The 20411-nt window shown below is 38.0% G+C and overlaps 1 protein-coding gene and 1 long non-coding RNA gene across 8 annotated transcripts in view; one reads left to right on the forward strand and one right to left on the reverse strand.

Moving 5' to 3' along the window:
* Window positions 1-2425, reverse strand: part of LOC148413887 (uncharacterized) — a 42733-nt gene extending 40308 nt beyond the window's left edge. For both annotated transcript variants that reach the window (XR_015867679.1, XR_015867678.1), the window contains exons 1-2: window positions 2362-2425; window positions 2050-2233 (exon numbers count right to left, since the gene is read on the reverse strand). This is a non-coding gene — a long non-coding RNA (uncharacterized LOC148413887). The remainder of the gene's footprint in view (window positions 1-2049; window positions 2234-2361) is intronic.
* diaph2 (diaphanous-related formin 2) overlaps window positions 1-20411 on the forward strand; it is a 363565-nt gene that overhangs the window by 272402 nt on the left and 70752 nt on the right. For all 6 annotated transcript variants that reach the window (XM_088432132.1, XM_088432131.1, XM_088432136.1 and 3 more), the window contains 2 exons: window positions 6200-6365; window positions 15712-15847. In XM_088432132.1, the coding sequence (XP_088288258.1) occupies window positions 6200-6365; window positions 15712-15847 (302 nt within the window). The remainder of the gene's footprint in view (window positions 1-6199; window positions 6366-15711; window positions 15848-20411) is intronic.

The following is a 20411-nucleotide window of genomic DNA, read 5'->3' on the forward strand; positions in this document are numbered from 1 at the left end:
GAATTGAGTTGTGGCACTTTCCAAGAAGACAATCTCCATTCAAAAGCGTAACTCACCATTTGGCCGGTGTAGGAATACATTAGCATAAGGAAACAGTATGATTGAGCATTTGAGGGACTGAAGCATAAAGCACACTGATGCTCTGCATTAATTACAACTCATGAAGAGGGTGGCTTCAACTAATCACCATCACCCTGTTGGCACTCTCTGTAATCCAACACTGTGTGTATTGTGTGCAGATGGGTGGTCAAACTGGAGCTTTTCGGGTTGATTGTCATCCAAGTTGCTGTGATGACTTTGGACAAACTCCAGCATTTCGCACAGTATTGCCATTGTACAGGCATTCAGCTTTTTAACAGATTAAATTATCTCCTGTCTACAAACCTGATTTGAATTATTGAATCAGCAACATCAAACAAACCCGAATGGTCTTATTTATAGTTGAAACTATAATGTTATTCTGTAACTCTGATATAAAGCAAATTATAGCATATTAATTCAATAAAATGTATTTCCAGCATTGTGAGCACAACATTTGTAGTTGAAAATAGTAGTGAAAATATTGCTTCATAATAAGGTTGTGGCATTCTAATGAATGCTTGTTAATTAAATGTAATTAAATGTCAAAAATAAATCATGTTAAATGTTGTTTTTCTTGATTATACACGTTGAGTTAGCCTGAATATGAAATTGGTGATATATAAGCTGCCTTGTTGTGTCTTTAATTAGAGACTAATATAGCAACAATATCCACTTTTCTGCAAGTTTCATATTTGGCCTTGTTGCCACATATCTTTGTAACAGTAAAAGACAAAAAGCTAGCATAATATTTGCGTTTATGTTAAGAACCAAAGGACTTCAAACCCTTATTTTACAAATGATGCCTTGGAGCTGAGCAAGGTATGCTTGTTGATGTACATAATACAACATAGTCAAACAAAAAACACATTGAGATGCAATACCATTAGTCCAAGCACAGTATTATGATGAATATTGTGTTTGTGGAATGTAAATAAAACAGCAAAATCCATTTTGTCTTTCTATCGCTAGAAACATATATGCTCAGCACTCAAATTACTGTACCCAGTTTTTTTTCACACATTATATTATGTGGTGTTTAAATGACATATATATGATTCATACGTCATTCATGTTGTATCATTGTATTTATTTTAAATGAAAATACAAATACTTAAGGTACAGAGCCATTTATACAAAATCCTACACATGAATTATTTACTGGGATAAAGAAAATAGTGCAGTTTTTTTTTTTTTTTTTTGGGAGGGGGGGCGTTGGGTAATGTCCCAGTAAATGAAGTGAGGCAGAAAAACGTATTGATTTTAAGTTTGAACTGCTATTTTACTCGCCACCAAGTGGCACTCTCCGCTTGAAAACACTATCACGCGTGTTACTGTTGTGTTGGTGCATTTATTTTGACAAGCCAAAATAGTTGGTGTGAGGGTGAAAATATGTTGACGCTGCTCTTATTTTTAAACATGCATGCATGTTCATTCTGTTTTGGAGAGATGATAAGGCTGTAACCAGGCAGCTATACACTTCCATGTACCGTATTCCTGCATAAATAGATGATGCAACTTACCACACGTCACAAAAATTGATGTTCTGTTTAATAATCCGGTGTGCCTTATAGTGCGAAAAATACGGTTTTGTTTTTAGTTATTAGAATAGCAAAAGTCGGCTACTGCTTTAAACCTGAATCGTAGTGCATGTAGTACTAGGGACATCACCCCCCTCTTCCCGTTCACTTCGGCACCAGGTCACATCCCAAATTCCGGAATGTGGCCGTTTGCCTAATTCCCTGTGACAGCTCCAGTGTCGACGGCGTGCTCCCAACGCTGGCCGCTGTCAGCCTCTTTCCTGCCTGCTCGCAGAGCTCGCTCTCCTTGTATGACCACGCACACACTCACGCATGGCAAAACCCATTTGCATCAACGCGAAACTAACAGCACGGTACTAATGAAACGGCTCCCTTTGTCTTCCTTTATCTGGAATCACCACCGCTGTTTGAGTCACCTGGAATTTCTCACCCTTTCGTTCGTCTCCCCGCATCCGTTCATCCATTTCACGCGCACCTGTGTCGCTCGGCCGTGCTCCGTCACTGGGCAGCCTCGGTGTAATTTGGCCCACAGGGGCTGTTTGGCAGTCGGCTTGAGGCTAAAGGGAGCAGTCGTGCTCTAAGCAGGCTTAGTGCGAGGCGATGGATGGAGGGCCCTGCCAGAACACAGGAAAAGCATTAAATAAACATTAACGCAACTGGGTTGAATGAGATTTCTTTAGGAGGCTTATGAGCCCGATGATCTTTTTTTTTTCCTATGCAACACTTATTACTTATTACTTACTTAAAAAATTGATAAAGGTAACACAAATGTGGTGTAGTTCCTTAGAGGTGGCCGTTGTCAAAGAATGCTCTGTAGGTATGTGACATTGGAAAGTAAATCAGGCTTAGATGTATTTTTGATGTCGTAAACGGCCTTAATCACTGCTTACTGATGTAAGCAGTAACCCTGCGTGGCATGTTAAGGTTCCAGTTGAAATTAAGATTAACACAGAAATTCGGACATGCTGCTGTATGTTTGTTTCAACATTTAGCAACTACGCTACGCAAGATAGAATGCACTTGGCTGGGAAAAAGTCACATAAGGTACAACCACTGTTCTATAATATATCCAATATATATATATATATATATATATATATATATATATATATATATATATATATATATATATATATATATATATATATATATATATAAAATCAAGTCACCATTATACAATTTATCAATATGTTGCTGTTCCAACAATTTTGCTCTTTATTCGAAAAGACCAATGTACTCTTTCTTTCAAACCTGCTACCTGCAGAAACTATTCAAATCTCACATATCCACATCAGTACTCATACCCCATTTGAGAACCATTGTTGCAGAAAACTGACTTTTTTAACAGATTGTAATTACCATCTCTACATGACTAGAATGGGTTTAATATACACACATTTCTGCAAAGTTACGTAAGAAATGAAGGCTTCGTCATATGGTGTGTGTGTGTGTGTGTGTCTCTGTATTGTCCGGTGTGTATGTATGTATGTGTGTGTCAGACCTCATCACTATGACATATCTTTGGTGTGGAAATATAAGAAGCAGAGGCAGCCTCAGTCCAGTTGGACCCCCACGGGAGGCATACCACTGTGTAGGTGTGCAAGCGTCTGTGTGTCTATGGTGTGGGGATAGAGTGTGTCGTCAACATTCCGAGAAAGAGAAGAAACATGAAGAGCCAGAGGCCACAAAAGGCAAAAAACGAACCACTGCCTCAGTATTGTTGCTGTGTTTGTGACTTGAACAGTCTCAGTGCCACTCAATAATACATACATAATGTACTTGGATATACAAAAATGATTCAGAATCTACTTCATAGTATAAAGTAACTGAATAATGTGCTTTGGTGTCACATTTTAGCAATTATTGTTGGGTTTATTTGTTTTGTTATTGTCAGTCTTACTGTAATTTAGGCATGTTTACATTAGGATAGGTTACAAAAGCCAAAAAGAAACGCTCCCTTATTGTATGACTTTTTTATGTGTTGGAGTGCATGGGAAAATCTGAAAATATCTTGTGGGGTCCATTGTCTGCATTTTTATATGCATTACTTTTTTTTTTTTTTTTTGCGAGGAGTTTGGTCATGCTGCACTTCATTGTCGGTTTGCATCTACTCAGTTCTCAAGTGAAGGTTAAGGGAGGTGTAGTAGAAAGAAATAAAAGTGCCTGATAGCAGCTGGGTTGATAAATTATGTCCCCAGAAGCTGGAGTGCATTTCACTCACCTGGAATGTACCATCTTGTGCAAGGCAAGTTCACAGGATATGATCCAGCCAACTTGCACTCCCTTTTTTACTTGCACAAAAATGAAAACCTAGCACAGGATGTGGGACTCATTAAAGTAAAGGTATAACACAGACATGAATCTGCTATTAGAAAATACATAGGTCCTGAGTTCCTCAGCATTTACCATCAACCAATGGATTACCAAATATACTGTTAACTGCAGTCAAAACATTTCCGGTTAAAAGACAGTAAAGCACTTACTGAAAATGAACATAATTCAAACCTTTGTTTGCATGAAGTAGAAGGTTTCCAAAAGGATTTGCATGTAATGAAATTCAACTCGTTTACCAAATGAGTTTTAACTTCACTCACTATGAATACTGTTGCAGATAGACTTGCTTACAGATTTAGATTCGTAGGTCAATTATTTTTTGCATCCATGCATTGAATTGACATTGAATGTTTCTCAATTGGTAGTACTCATACGCCTGGAGGTACATCAAGGTACTTCAAGGGGTTCATGAGATTTTACCTGCAATTCTGAAGATATCGGCTAATCTAATTTAATGGTGTGACAGGTATAGAACATTTTCTTTTGAAATTAAATGCAAAATAATTGGAACATGAAATGACTCATTGTTTAACAAGCAGTAGGGTATGTTTTGCAAAACAGTCTGTGCTTTTACTTTGTTAAATATTATGTAGTATAATTAGAAGTGCAATTTTCCAGCAGATGAGCCTGGAATATATATATATATTTTTAAGTCAAACTATCTTCTAGAGTTTCTAAGTAAAATGTGTCTAGAGATACCACGATAAATGTTGCACACATGATGGATGGCACAGCGTTGTTTTACATCTTTTTTTTTTTTTCTTCATCCAAAAATATTTTGCACTAGTTATTACTTGGTTGGAAAAAAAATGACATGGGATATATTAAATCAGTATGAGTCATGTTATATATTCCTGATTTTTGGTCTGAAAAACCCCTCAAGAAATACTATGAGGTAAATACAATCAATTAAATAGTCAGTTTTTGATAACAGTGGTTATCAAATCGGGAAACGACTCTCCTTGGGGATATGTGCCATTTTAATTGTTTCTTCTAGCAGCAAATTGAATTTAATGCTTTTTAAAATCGTGACAGAAGCCGAGCATTACTGGCTTTGAGTGAATGATAACATTTTCCCTGATACTTGCATCAAATCTAAAGTACTTTCTGATCGTAGAAATGATCTTTGAGCCTTTTACTGCGTCGTTTATGACCGTTCCCTCTTAGTCTACCGAGTGTCCAAGCGCTAGTCTCGCTGAGGTCAGGTGGCTGCTGCGATAATGCTTAACTGATGTTGGCTGTCAATAGCCATTCACCGGGAGAAAAGTGGCGCGCCTGTTCAGTAAATTACACAGTGCGGCGTGAGCGGCCAGGTTCAAAACAACCTGACCCCGTTGTTGTTGGGAGAAACAATAGAACAATGACTCCAATCAGCTCCTGCTGCAGCCGTGTGTGTCGGGCGACCGACTGCAAAACACCCTTTCCATTGGTGCAGCGCTGCAGCTGTTAGCTCGCTATGCCATCCACTCCAAAGTGTGATAGTGGGGTTATTGTCATGGCATCTTTGAGTGTGGTCCGACCGGCTCGTTTTGTTTGTCTGGCCTCATTGCTGTTGACCTTGCCGCTGGTGTCATTTCATATTGACGTTCGCTAAAGCTTGCAGTGGTGCCATAATGCTGGGCAATAGGAAAATTTGGAATTCAAAAAAGGTGTCATCTCACAATGATGTTCGCTGTATACAGCTGTACCATGTTTGAATATGAGAAAATTTGGACTTCAACTAATATTTTTGTGGAAAACGTGTCAAGGTTTTAAACCCTGTTATGTCAACAGACCTTGTTTTAGCTAGCATCAGCATCAGATTTTTGTAACATTTAGCAACTGAATTTATTTTTCATGTGCTTTTGTCCAGCGATAACAAATAGTTCTTCATAGATGGACAAGTCTGATTTCTCTTACTTCTGCTTCATAGATGGACGAGTCTGATTTATCTTTACTTCTGAGTTAATTTTCTGCAACAAGGGCTTCGCATGCAAGCTAGCTAGCACCAGCTTGTTAGCTGCCATGTGCTGTGTTAAAGAATTATGGGTGTATTATAATTTGAGGATACGTTAATATAAATTGATTTCATTGATTTTTGTGACTTTGAATGTTAAAAATGTCAATGATGGTGATATTTGTTTACGTTCCCTTACATTGCTTTTTATGTGTGCCAGTTTGATATCCTAAAACTTTTCTTAAGATAAATTGTATTGAAACACACCAAGTCCAATTTGTCCCCTTTTTTCCTTAACCGTGTCCCCTCACGGCTTCTGTAAACATGCCCGGGAGCAGTACGAGAAACTGTCCATCATGCACAAGAACATGCAGAAGCTCTATGAGAACACTGGTAGCTATTTCGCCTTCGATCCGCAAGTCCTCAGCGTGGAGGACTTCTTTGGAGACCTGTCCAACTTCCGCCTTCTCTTTATGGTGAGTAAACAATTTCAAATATTGAATGATAACTTGTCATTGTTCATTGCTTGTGTGTATCATAACTTGCTTTCATCAAAACAGTCATGCCACCCAAGTAGGAACGTATGTTGTACGTTATTTTCGGCTGGCGCATATCGGATTCGTGTTCCAGTAGACTGTTGTAGTCACAATGTTGTTTGTGACTTCACGCCTCATCTTTTTTATTTTGTTTTAAATGTCCTTTTCACTTGGCATCACTTAATGCTTTAAATATTATCCCCAAAATGCCTCATTCTATCTGCATTTCTTGAATTAAATACCAGCTGGCCACTGTTTGTGGGAAAAAAAAAAAGAGCAAGCTATTATTCTTCCTAAAAAAAGTCAGTTTTTTCCAGCAGCAACACACGAGACGAATAATAATATATATGGAAACAAATATCTATTTCTTATTTATAACGTGAGGCAACGAGACTCAAATAATAAGTGTAGAGGGAAAATAAATATTTTCTAGTGCACGGTTTTCAGTAAGGTAAGTCATCGCTGAAAAAAAAGCAATAATTATTCCCTAGCTTGATGAGATTACATGTATATTTGATCTCCTCCGAGGCATTGGCAGCATCCCCAAATTGTCGGCACGAAGTGGCGGCGTCCACACAGCATTCTCCCATGCTGTCTTCACTCCCCATTAAGAACGCCAAGGTCGTCTTGTCTGAATCCGTCTCCTCTCTTCACTCCTATCCCCATCTGAGAGCAACTTTTCATCTGCCCCGCCCTCCCCACCATCAAAGTGTAACGGCACACAACACTCTGCTCCCTCAAGGCTTCCCGTGTTGCACATCTCTAAAAGAGGCATCCACCCAAGAAAATAAATTATTCTCTCAAGCAAATAGCTGCATATGAATATTTTATTACTGATTTAAACTTCCCTGCAATGAATACGGTGGGAGGAGACATGAGCGGGCCATGAGGTCACAGTGTGACTAAAATGTCTGGAAAAAAGGGGCAGGGTGCAAGATCTTGTACAAGATCGTATTCAACTTAAACATATTCTTTAAATTTTAAATGCTATATTTTGTAAATTTCAGCTTCATAATCAGACACCTTGAACAGATATACACATTTGCTTTGCTGGTGGATTGCCCCCCGAAAAAAACGCACGCTGGACTTTAACCCGCAGAGAAAATGTTGTGGCTTATAGGCCAAAATGTAGGGTGCGTGGGTGTTTGTGTGAGTGTATATTTCCTTATACTATAGCTGAAAGGAGTCCTCAAGTAATTAATATGTTATGCCAATCACAACAACAGTTGTTCCCGACTCCCTGTACAGAAAAACGCCACATTGTTCGGAAATTACATTTAATTGTCCTGGCTCGCCCATAGTCGCTCCTAGCATAAATAAGCTGATAGCTAGCAGCTTGAGAGGTCGATTTTGTCGAGGGTAAAACAAGTACATTGTATGTTGCTTTTGTAGTGTAGCTTCTTTTCCTTTTCAATCTCAAAGCAGCAAAGTCCCATCCATCCGTCCATCCATTTTCTATAGCCACCTTACGTCACAAGTGCACACAAGAACCAACGGCTATTCACACACCTAATCACACATAAGGGCAATTTAGTATGTCCAATACACCTGCCATGCAGGTTTTTGAAGTGGGGGGGAAGCCGGCGTGCCTGGAGAGAACACTGGGGACTTGGGGAGAACATGCAAACTCCACACAGGAAGGCCAGAGCCAGCTGGAATTGAACCCAGGTCCCTTAACTGTGAGACGGACTTGCTAACCACTCATCCACCCTGATTGAAAGTCATCCAAAAAAAAAAAAAATGTGTAGCACTTGGTACATGGTAACACTTTGCGAATGTGAATGTTTACAATGTTAGCTGAAAGCAAGTACACATTTTCATTTAATGTGTGGAGAAAATTGGTCTGGTTTTGAACCATGTGGTCATAAGCTGAGCCCCCTAATATGGGGCTTGAAACTTAGGGGAAAAAACTTGACTCGTACTCCAAAAAATACGATACATGTGAATTTATTTCCTTTTGTATTCAATACAAATTTCAAAAATGAAATAAAAAAGGTGATGGAATGGAATAGAATTGAAGGTGAACAAAGACTGTCAGTCCAAAATCCTGCATCGTCACCTTGAGGTTTTTTTCTTTGTTTTGTTTCGTTTTAACTGATTTCATTGAATGTTTTGAAAGAAAATAATTACATTGAAAAACATGTTTCAAAGAAAATTGCATAAGTCAAAGCAAAAAAATTAAATAAAAAATAAGATCATTTGTTGAAAATAAAATACAAAAATAATATTTGTTATAATTAGTTATGGCACGCTATATGCTGCAGTCATCTAACGTAGACAATTTGAGGGGGTTGCACAAAATGGAATAGCAGTCACCAGTTGCACAATTGTGTTAAAACAGCGCAATGAAAACCCCAGCAGCCGAGTTCTGATTCCTTCCTACTTGCTTCAGCAAACGGCTTTTGTATTTATTTTAATAAAAAAAAGTAAAATGAAGAAAAATAAAGACATGAACACTGAATTTGAGACAAAACATCACCAATTATGTATGACAGTTCCCCAAATTTTCTAGCAATGGACATGAGTCACTGCAGCATTGACACCACAGCCCTCACAAAAGTGAATGTAACTGATAATAGAATCCATTAACTTCATTTTCCTTCTGTTTCATGCTCCTTTCATCCCTCTCTGAGCGGCCAGAAAAATATTTGATTTCAGCACGCATGCACACACACACGCACACACACACGAATGTGAATTTGTTCATTTAATGCGGCTGCCATATTCAGGAGGCGAGCGAAATGCAGTGGCGGGGTCTGCATGTGTAATCCTGACCAGGAGCAGTGGGGGATGAGGATTTTTCCCATTAATGAGTTATCAAAGCGCAGCAGATGGGCTGGGATGAGCGAGCAGTCTTTCTTGTTAATTGAGTGACTTTCTAATAAGTACAAAAGAACCAGAGTGGGTTTGCAAAGTAGCAAGTTGGAGCATCTCGCACAGATTAGAACGATGATTTCCGAGTTTCCCGTATCCACGTCATGCAACACGTTTAAAAGCTGTCATGATGAAACTGATGGAGTCGGTTAGATCCTGCTGCACACACCCACATTCATGTCAACTTAACACTGTGATATCCATGTATTCATTTTTGAAGACACCCTCATTAATCCCTAATGACACCATCCCCAAATAATGGGCAGTGGATGTTTTCCCACTTTAAAACAAATGAACTTTAAAATATCCCATACCAAGAAGTTATTTTGATAGCGTTTAAACCATTTAAGTGTCGGTATATTAATGTATTGCACACTGCGGTCATTTATTCATTGGCAGCACGGTAACAAGTGTTTGATGTCTATACCCGTCACTGGTAGTGAATAAAATGATTTCATGTTCCATGACATAAAAAATTACCTATTAAAAATCTGTATTTTGTTTTTAATCAATCTTAATGTTATTTTTTTGCACATTCACCAAAATAAAATCAATATGTGATGCAACCTGTTTTTTTCAGGCTGGAAAAAGTGTTTGCTGTGGTTAGTAGACATTTTATGTTGTGGAATCAATTCACAATGGGACATTTTGCCACCACAAATGTGTCAGTTATGGTGTAGCTTTGCCATTTTAGGTTCATTTAAGGAACGTGAGTTGTTTCACTGTACACAGCCAAAACTGCTTCAAACCAAAAAAAAACAAAAAAAAAAACTAGCAGTTCAGTTAATCAGTTAAAAAAATAGGGCTTTCTCAGATAGATAGATAGATAGATAGATAGATAGATAGATAGATAGATAGCTAGATAGCTAGATAGATAGATAGATAGATAGATAGATAGATAGATAGATAGATAGATAGATAGATAGATAGATAGATAGATAGATAGATAGATAACTGTGATTCCTATCATTTCTGCAAGGTAGTCCACAGAGACGCTTACAGAGCCACACAATATATTGTGACTCACGGCGTAAGAAACAGATGGCTAACACATTTTCTGCTTAAAAAACAGGTGCTTTTGAGTTGGTAAAAATTCAAATGAGCTATAGTGGTGACACTGTTGAGTCAGTTCACTGGTGCAATGGAACAGTTGGAATATAATACCTCAATGGAGGAGTACAAAGAAGATGCACCGTGCACTGTTTGGGGTCAAGGAAGCAAAGCATTTCATGAATTATTGAAGGAATTGACTTGAACAATGGTCTCTGTTGTTAGTTTGCTCGACCTTTTGGTGGCACAGCGCTCAGGTCGGGAAACAGGCAGCACTTCGGATCTCCGTCAGAGAGGCCGACAGTGCACGTCATCTAGGTGCTACTTTTACTTACTTTTGAATCTACATTCACAAGCTGTGTGAGCGATTGGGACCGAAGCCCCCTTGCACCCACCTCATTTGGCTTCTTTCCACAGGAGGGAACCTGGGGGCACGCAACTTGTCATAAACACGGCCTCAGGGAAATTTCTGGCCACAAATCACTTTGGCAGCTTTGGGAGGTTATCACAAGGGACAAATCTTTCGCTTTTATACTTTAACCACACGTCTGACCTTTTCTTCAATCCCTCATATTTACCGCCATCAAGTTTGGTGTTTGTTTGAGCAGGATTATGCAAACGCTACAGAGACGGTTTTTCTATTATGTTTCAGGGTAGCTGTATTTAACCTCATGACTCCCCCAAAATTGCTTTGGTTGTACTTTTGCATCAGCAAAGTTGCTATTGAGGTCCAGTCTGTCAGCAGACAAACACATAAACAATCCATTAAAGTACAAATATTGAGGCCGTTCCGGGTATTCCAAGTTTCCCAACGACGCGATAGTAGACTGAAGGCTGCAGCAACGTGATCCATTTGCTTGATCCTTGTAAGAGTGTTTCTCATGGATTTACGAATAAAAATACCATTTACCAATAAATATCCGCTTTAGTCCCGCTTGCTAATTCAAAATATTCTGTAATTCATCATAATGGCAAGCCCTTTTTTTGATTACGAGTCAAATCAAATACTTTGTCATCCTACCACCAGGGGGCAATGTTTCCTACATGTTTGTATGACAAAAGCCTCTGCTTTTCTCACCCTAATATATTATAAACCTGATTTCTAATATATACAGTGCTAGCTATCAATTGAGACCCTTTTTAAAAAATCTAATCCAATTATTCCATGTTTGTGAATTTGTTTTAATTATTACTTACTTGAGTTATATTTTTGAGTTTATTATTATTATTTGTAAGTATCAAGCCTTGAAGCCTTGTTAATATACTGCTTGTATAAAAGGGCAATAAATAGACATGTTTGACCAATCATGATGAATAATTGTGATTAATAATTGCAATTTCAACACTGACCAAAATAACCGTGATTATTATTTTGGCCATAATCGTGCAGCCCTAGTGTGAGCCTTTATAAAAGTATAATCCTTAAAATAGATCACTTAAATATGCACAAAATCTGCTGCTCTTGATCAATAAGGTACCTTCAAGCACAAAATTGTTAGTAACATTTCTTTAGCCAAATGCTATATTTATATGTAGTCTTATCAGGGCACCGTTAAGATGTCTTTGGTGCTTTATTCTAAATTTCATATTAATTACATGAACTATCATCTCACCACAAGAAGACTGAAACTATTGTGATCATTGTCACCTAGGGACCAACAACTGAGTTATTATCTATGGTTAACTGCTATCTCTATGTATATATTTTACTTTCATCATCTCAACGTACATCTGAAGAGGCAAAACAAAAGAAGTATTTTTTTTTTTTTATCAATGCACCCATAGTTGTGTGTCATTATTGCTTTTCAGTAATGTCCAAAATAGCCACTCTTTTGGCTAATTTGAGACACATCTTGTCCCTGAAAGCATATAGTGTTTTTAAGACTGTTAACATAAAATAAGAAATATGAAAGAGACATTTATATTGTAGACAAATATGAACATCCATGTTTTTCATTTTTAAATCAATACACCCAAAGTAGTTTGTGTGGTATTAGTAATTTTCTCTGAATTTTCACTTTTCAGTCAGGTCTAAACAGCCTATTGAGGATTATATCTTGCGTTGGACAACATATAGTGTTGCCAAGAACCTTAACTTAAAATAAGGACCATGAAAAGACACCATTACAGACAAACAAAAGCATACTTGGTTTTCATTTTTTTAACCAATGCACTCAAAGTAGTTTGTATGGCATTAGTACTTTTTTCAGTGAGGTCTAAAATAGCCACCCGTCTAATTATTTAGGAACACATCTTGCCCTCGACAACATATAGTGCTGCCAAGACCCTTAACATAAAATAAGGACCATGAAAAGAGACCATTAGAGAGAAGAATTGTAGTCCTAATAGTAAGTGTTGCTATAGTAATTACGGGTTCCGTTTGATTAGAGTAATGTCGCAATCTTGCATAATCGTGTTTACAATCACAATTAGTTGTTTGCTTGAGAACACTATTGCTGGCAGTATTTTTTTTCTCCCGTAATCTGCATAATTTATGAATCATTTTCTGTTGTAGATTTTCTTCCGTGCGATGGTGTGTTGCACATGGAACACAATGCTTTCTTGATGAGGACATAAATCGGTTTTCCATCACCACTCCATACACTAAAAAGACTAAAAAGATCCTAATGGCCATATTTCCTCAAACAGTGTGTTGGTTTAATAGATACCATGCAAGCATTAATCACAAGATGTGTGTACCACTCTCTAGTAATAACTGCAGTTACCTCATTTCATAGCAGTCGCTTTAAAAAAGTTAACTGCTGGCCGCATTTGATCTTTGTTGCAAGCCAAAACAGCAGCACCGTCCAATGCATGTCACTCAGCTCTATATTGTAAGTTACCTTTGCAGTTTGAGTTCTTTTCGAGAGCAATCATTTACAGTTGAGGTGGTCACTCCACAGTGTTGTGTTCATCTGCAGGTGGGTAAATGCACCCATTTTCCCAATTGCTGAAATAGAGTGTGCAGTTTTCTCATTCCTGATACAAGTGGCAATAAAATGCATGTCTATTCACTTAGATACTGTATATCACAGTGTCCCCATAAACCAAACAGTTGATCTTGTATGTGTGTGCGTTGCCATTGCCCTTGTCGACCAACAAGAAGATACTGACATCAAGGGCGCGTGTCCTTGATTATGATGTCAAAGCGCTCCTATTGGCTAGCATGATGAACCACTCATTGTGTGCTTTTTCACCTTAATCCCTGTAATTCTCGTGTCTTAACCGCTAACACCCACACACGCACACACACACGCCTACACACGCACTTATGTCAGGACACAGAAAGATGGTATATGGTAATTGTATAGCTTTTTATTTAAACCTTTTTAATTGCTATCTTACAGCAACAGTGTCAACATATAAACACATTGCATGCATTACAATCATATATGTATAAATGTATATGCATGTATGTATACAGTATAAATCAAATCAAGTCAAACATTTTTCTACAAGACCTCATTCATGATATCTGTATGTTTTATATATATATATATATATATATATATATATATATATATATATATATATATATATATATATATATATATATATATATATATATATATATATATATATATAATTGAGATATTGGTCAAAAGTATTGATATTTCCTGATATTATAATTTATCACAATAGACTCTGGGAAAGAAATAACCCACAAAGCCTTACATTTTAATGATAACAGACAATCCTAGCATGTAAGCTATGTAGCACTCTCGGTAGTATTCAATACAGTTGTTGTGGTAAACCAAACTACAACAGCATTAATACAATATGTTGTCGTCTCAAGCTAAATGAAATTTGAAATGTGAGCATTTTGATATTTGTGAAAGCTGATTTTTGACACATTTATTGTACCGGATCTCATGAGATATTCCTGATGAATGAGCTGTCACATAAAATCCACATACTGTAGTTTCGATGGGTGCGGTCTGGGTCTGCACCAGCTCAGGTCCGTGATGGGAAGCAAACACATCTTGTTTGCCTCCAAAGGTCACACAGTTGCATCTTGCTCAGTGTTGGCACAAGAACAAACTGACACATTTGTAAAGGCTGAATTGCTCCTGTTGATTATCTGGCTGCCTCTGACTTCTTCCTGACATTTGGGCCGGTCACGAAGGAGCGGGGGGATGATATCTCCTCGCTCCTCCGAGAACGCTTGACGCCCTGCAACGGCTGCTCCACTTTCTTTTCTTTTCACACATAGTGGCATGACATTACGACTCATTCAATATTTTGCCACCAAACTGGGTTAGTTTATTTATTTTACTACATTTTTAAAGTTGTGTTTTGAAACTGTATGTGTACATTTAAACTGTTTTTTTGGTTTTATCGGATCCTAGCACACTTTCCCTTACTTATTTGTGAGCTTGTGTTATGGTCCAATGAATCTGGAATAGATTTTTTTTTTTGTCTTTTTTCTGCAGAAGTGTCTATTGGTTCTAGCAATACATTCCTCATTACAAAAAAGAACATCATACCGGCAGTGAAGCATGCTTTTGGCACCATCATGCTTTGGGGTTGTTTTTCTTGAGTTGGACTTGGGGCCTTATACAGTTCAAAGAAGCACTCACTAAAAACTTCAGGCACCTGCTTGAAAGATAACAAAAGTAAAAAAAAAAAAAAAAAGCCTACTAGAACATGTAAAATTAATGTGGGGTCAATCAGGGGCAATTTAAATGATGGCTGGCTTTAACATGAGATCAAAACTGATTGGTTGACTCCGAATACAGCCGCATGCTTACTATAAGGTGGTGTCGAACATGTGTAATTATCTTACATTTTTTTACCTGTATTTAAAAAAAGATTAGAAATGAAACAAAATTGTGTTGTACAGTTGATATGGCTCAATAATAATGTTTTATTTTATTGATCTTTATCCTGGTTAGATCATAGAACAGGAAGCTGCGTGCAGGATTTTTCAATTCACTGTACTTACTCAAGTTTTCCGCATGAAATTATATTTTTCTACCGAATGCACAGGAGCATATAATTTGACAGCATCCACTCAAAATCTGTAGGAAAGCACATACAATATGTTGCTTATTGAAATATTTTGGATTTCTTTGATGTGGTGAAATTATAGTCCTAAAAACTGTTTGTTTTTTTTTTACTCATTATTACCAGTGTATGAGGTCTCCTAAATCTTATAGGATATAACATTGTATTTCCCTCCCCCAAAAGAGCTCCCATACACTTGAAGTGATTTATTGTTTATTCCGGCAGTTTATCTTCAACCCTTCTCGGAATACAAATTTTTCGCTGATGGCAAGTTGCAGCTTCTGTAAAAGGCATTCAAAAGAGCGGTGGCAGAAGTCAGAATTCTTCTGTGTGTGCGTGTGTGTTGCCTCATCAGGAAGCCGTGAAGGAGAACCATAAGAAGAGGGAGATGGAGGAGAAGATCAAGAGAGCAAGGCTGGCGAAGGAAAAAGCCGAGCGCGAGAAGCAGGAACGGCAGCAGAAGAAGAAGAAGCTGATTGACATGAACAAAGGTGCGTCACTTCTCCACATAGATGCTGGCGGGGCACGCAGGGAGTTTGGGTGGGGGGTGGCTCGTTGTACTTGAGAAGTTATGTTGGTCTTATTGAGATTACACTCATTTCATGATTGGAATTTGGTATGGTCTAACTTCTGTTAATCAGTAAAGGAGGGCAAAATATGAACTAGTCATTGTTGTATGCTAGTACTTGGTGTCCCAATTCTCCAAGCTTCCTATCCAATACATTTGACTAACTTGACATTTACCACACAAGTCCTGCTCCTAAAAACTCTAAAAAAAGACAAGGTTTTTCAATAGTATGATAAGGCATCTAGATTTTAGCGAAAACACACATTCACAAAAACAGCTGTTTTGCAGGTATGACTGAGGGAATACATTTTTCGGTGAATAATATTTATTGAAATGCATTGCAAACAAGAGTGTTTTACATTTCCACTCAATGATCACACATTTTTGTACACACCTATGAACTATGATGTGCTTTTTGATTGACCGAAGCCTGACTATTGAATGTGACGATTTACTTCAATTTTTCAAGTCAGGTGAATGTTTTCTTTTTTTTTAGTGTTTACATCATAAACACAGTCAATTATATCATTTTCAATAGGGCAGTGTTTATCAAATGGAGGTGTGAGCTTTTGCTTTTGTCGTCTAATAGAATAGGAATTTTCATCTTTTTTTTTTCCTGGCACTTTGATGCACTTAGTTATTTTTGTTTCTGTTTTAGACTACGCTGTAACCAAAAAATAATTCAATTGTTGAAAGTTGATGTATATTGCTTTTTTCTTTTGGCAATGTTAAAAAGGATACAGGTTTAGGTATATGTTTTATATAATTTTTAAAGATAATATTCTTATTTATAGTCAACGCGTTGAAGAGGGCCCTTTCTTAGGGCAAAAATATAATGGAGAACCTCTGCAATAGGGCATCTGACAATTTTCCGGTTTGGGTTTATGTGAATAGTGGAACTTCAAGTGGAATTTCAAGAAATTGCTAAATGCTGCTTCACCATATTTGCTTTGAAATTTGTGCTCTACTTATTAGTTTCACTCTCCAGACCTCTGAACCTTACTTGTTTGAATTCAAAAACTCTTCCTTTATGTATTTGTACCCCAAATCGTTCAGTGACCCGCGTTAAGTCTTTATAACTGGAGTAATGCGATTGTTTTGTCATGCTCAGAACCTGAGCTGCAACATTCTGAAGGAGCTGCAGCTACTCGATGTTCTTCAGTCCAAATACTGTCGCAATAAGTGATTGTACTGGAGATAACCGTCGAGACGATCTCCAGGACGCAATGCAGCTCGTCCGATAGGGGGCGTCCGGTGGTCCATTTGAGGCATGCAACGCAATCACGCCACTGTTGTCAATCAGCGCCGATGCAACACAATGCTGAAATAGTATTCCGATCTAAGATTTCACAAGTGAGCTATATTTATGGTGACTTATTGCCATTACGCCTTCATCCCACCTCCCGCGGCCAGCGCCGCACCCCACCTCGAAGCAATGCCAGTAAACTGTGTATTGATCAGCATGAGTTGCTCCAACATGAAAAATAAGAGCAGCAGAGCGAGAAGCTTGTGTCGAGCTCTGCCAATGACATTGAGAGAGAATTTCAAGCCCGAAGGCCCTTTGCAAGCAGTCGGTCTGTTCTTTTGTCCCTTTTTTGGGGGATTTCCACAATTCACTAGCTACTAAATGTCAACTCCTAGCCAATGACCTCACAGCCATATGCGCAAGTGTGACAAGACAGTCTTCGCTACGCCACAAATCCTCCACGATAATTGATGCATGCAACACTGTTTCGTCCCCCCCCTGAGCAGTGACCTCTTTGAAAGCTTCACTTTTAATAATCCAACACGGATGTGTGTGAAGGAGTCTGTCGAGCGCTCTTTTCTCATTCGGGCTAACCAGATGGAGAAGGGTAGAGAAGCAGCTATAATATTAAATATTTCTGCCAGAGCAGATTTTGATCTGACTTTGTGAATGCCATAATATGACTCACATGAATAAAACATAAGGATGACATGGGCACCGTCGCCTGCAGGAGATAGCGATGCGAGGATTGTCCTCCACATCGGGGGGAAAAAAAATCGCTACGTTGTAGCAATGTCCTGATCATTCTGACCTTGGCACTCCAGATACAGTACACTCACTTTTAAATTAGACATGCCAGACTGTCATTTTTTGTGGAACCTTGACTAGTGCATATTTTTTCTTCCGTAATCTGCCTCTAAATGAAAGATAACTCAAGCACATTCCTTTGGGTCATTAGCTGTACAAAGTTTGCAGGTTAAACAGCGATGTTACTTTTCCCCATGAATTGAATTTATAATTTGATTTCCAGAGAAATACTGCAATGCTTCTCAATTATATTTTGCCGACCCCCCCCCCCCCCCCCCCCACACACACACACACACACACACAAAACACACACACCCAGGAAAGAGAAAACTTTTCACATCCCCACCCATTTCTTTTTAAATTAATTTTATTTGTTTAGTCATTTATTTTTATTCCACTGAGGTGGTGGTTACCTTTTTTTTATTGTCTTCCAGCCACTTTGGATTAAAAAATAAGCAGAATAGTAGTCATGTAACATTCCACTGACGTGACCAGGCGGGGTCATTTGGAATGCAGAAATAGTGTTTTCTATCCACTTTTGTGAAATATTTCTATTCTGACATGTCCCAAAAACAGCCTTGTGAGAATGTAACAATTTTTCAATTAAATTTAATTAATTGAATTAATCAATTCAATTAAAACATTGTGGCAGAGACTTAGCTGCTTCTGGCAAAATCCAGCACTGATGCCTTTTTTTTCCGTTTGATCATATTCAATTTCATTTCATATTCCCCCTCATGTTTTTATATTAATTGAAACATACTGTTACTAATCACTTTCTCAATCACTGCACCTTATATCAATGAATCCAATAAAAATAATCAATATGCCTCATAGCTCAGCAATTTCTAAATAAGACAAAATATTATAAAAGTAATAAAAATGAATAGTAGTCTTTTAGCCTCTTGTCATACCCTTCAGATAGATAGACTGACTGACTCACTGATTCACTTTACAAATCCATGCACATAAACAGATGGCATAAACATATGGCCTCCATATTACATTTAATACACTTTCTATTGGGTTTCTGTAATTAAACTTATTGCTTAAAAACCTTTCAATATCATCCAAATGTGTTTAATGCCACTTCAAGGTTTTTTTTTTTTTTTTTTTTTTTTTTTTTAGAAGGGATAGATTATATACCATTTCACAAATTGCAACCAAATCCTCTTCACATGCAATTGATTAATGAATTGCATAATTAATGCGGGATTATTTCATTTTTCCTTTGGAGAAGCTCTTGGTTGGGGGAAGCTGATGCTCTCTAAAAAAATAAAATAACAAAAAGTTGTTTTGCTGCTTTCCTATCTGAATGCGTGCACTGCATGCATGCATGTTTTTTTGTTGTTTTTTTTTATAAACAAGCATAACTGATCGATGTGACAAGAGTGGTGCTAAACGGGTTTTCCCTGTAAATGACTACAAGTCCTAATGTTGGAAATTGCTTATGAAGCCATTAGCCAGTCATCCCATTTATTTTAATTCTCACTAAGTGGAATTCCACATTCTCTTGAACTGACCAGATGTTCACCATTTACTTGATCACATCACTTGAATTCCAATAACTGCTGAACAAACCCAGTCATGTAAGACTTTTTTTGGGAGGGAGGGGGCTTAGACACTCAATTCTAAGATGAGTCTTTTTCGTACTTTATTTTATGCGGCAACATATGATAGAGTGTCACAAGGAGCATGTGTCAAAAGCCTGAGTGGGGTCAAGCCAGTGGGCCGTCTTTTCTTAAGGCATCCTGTGAGAAGCAGCAGGCCCTTGAGGCTGCACGCTCGGCGAACATCGGCGAGGTCACAGCCCCCGTCTGGGGCAAGTGTCTGCACCCGCGTGTCAACTTTGTACCTCAGTCGAAACCACTAAGCTTTGAACAGCGCCGCGGAGCCCAAAACACTTTTGACTGCAATGCAGCTTGGCATGAGGCGCACAGGAATAAACAAACAAGCAAAGAGGGGAAAAATAAGTTTTTAAGTTGGTAGACTTTTTTTTCTTTTTTGGCATCTCACTATAGCACAGTTTTCACAAACATCGTTTAAAGGGGCTGTTTTAGTGTCAGTATGTCAAAAGCTTTTTTATAATGTCTTAAGTTACAGTTTTTTTTTTTTTAAATTGAAAGATACATACCTCAAATAGTCTGTCCCCATTGAAAATAATGGAAATGCCATTAATCTGTTCCAGTCCCACTTCATGTTATCTCTACTGTGCATGTATTAAGATGACTGACTCAGGCATTTGCATATAAATCTCTCCGCTTTGTGTTTCAATTTTTTATGGCTTCAGTGCATCAATTTTTTTTTTTTTTATTTGGGTAACAACACTTCACAACTCTTATAGGCAATGTGCATGTGGCTGTGAGTGAGAGAGCTGTGCGGAGACGTTCATGTGGGGAAAGGGGGTGGGGGTAAGTGGATGCATGAGAGAATG

The sequence above is a fragment of the Hippichthys cyanospilos genome, chromosome 13 (genome assembly GCF_059441005.1).
Source record: "Hippichthys cyanospilos isolate Australia breed blue-spotted pipefish chromosome 13, RoL_Hcya_1.0, whole genome shotgun sequence".
NCBI lineage: Eukaryota > Metazoa > Chordata > Actinopteri > Syngnathiformes > Syngnathidae > Hippichthys > Hippichthys cyanospilos.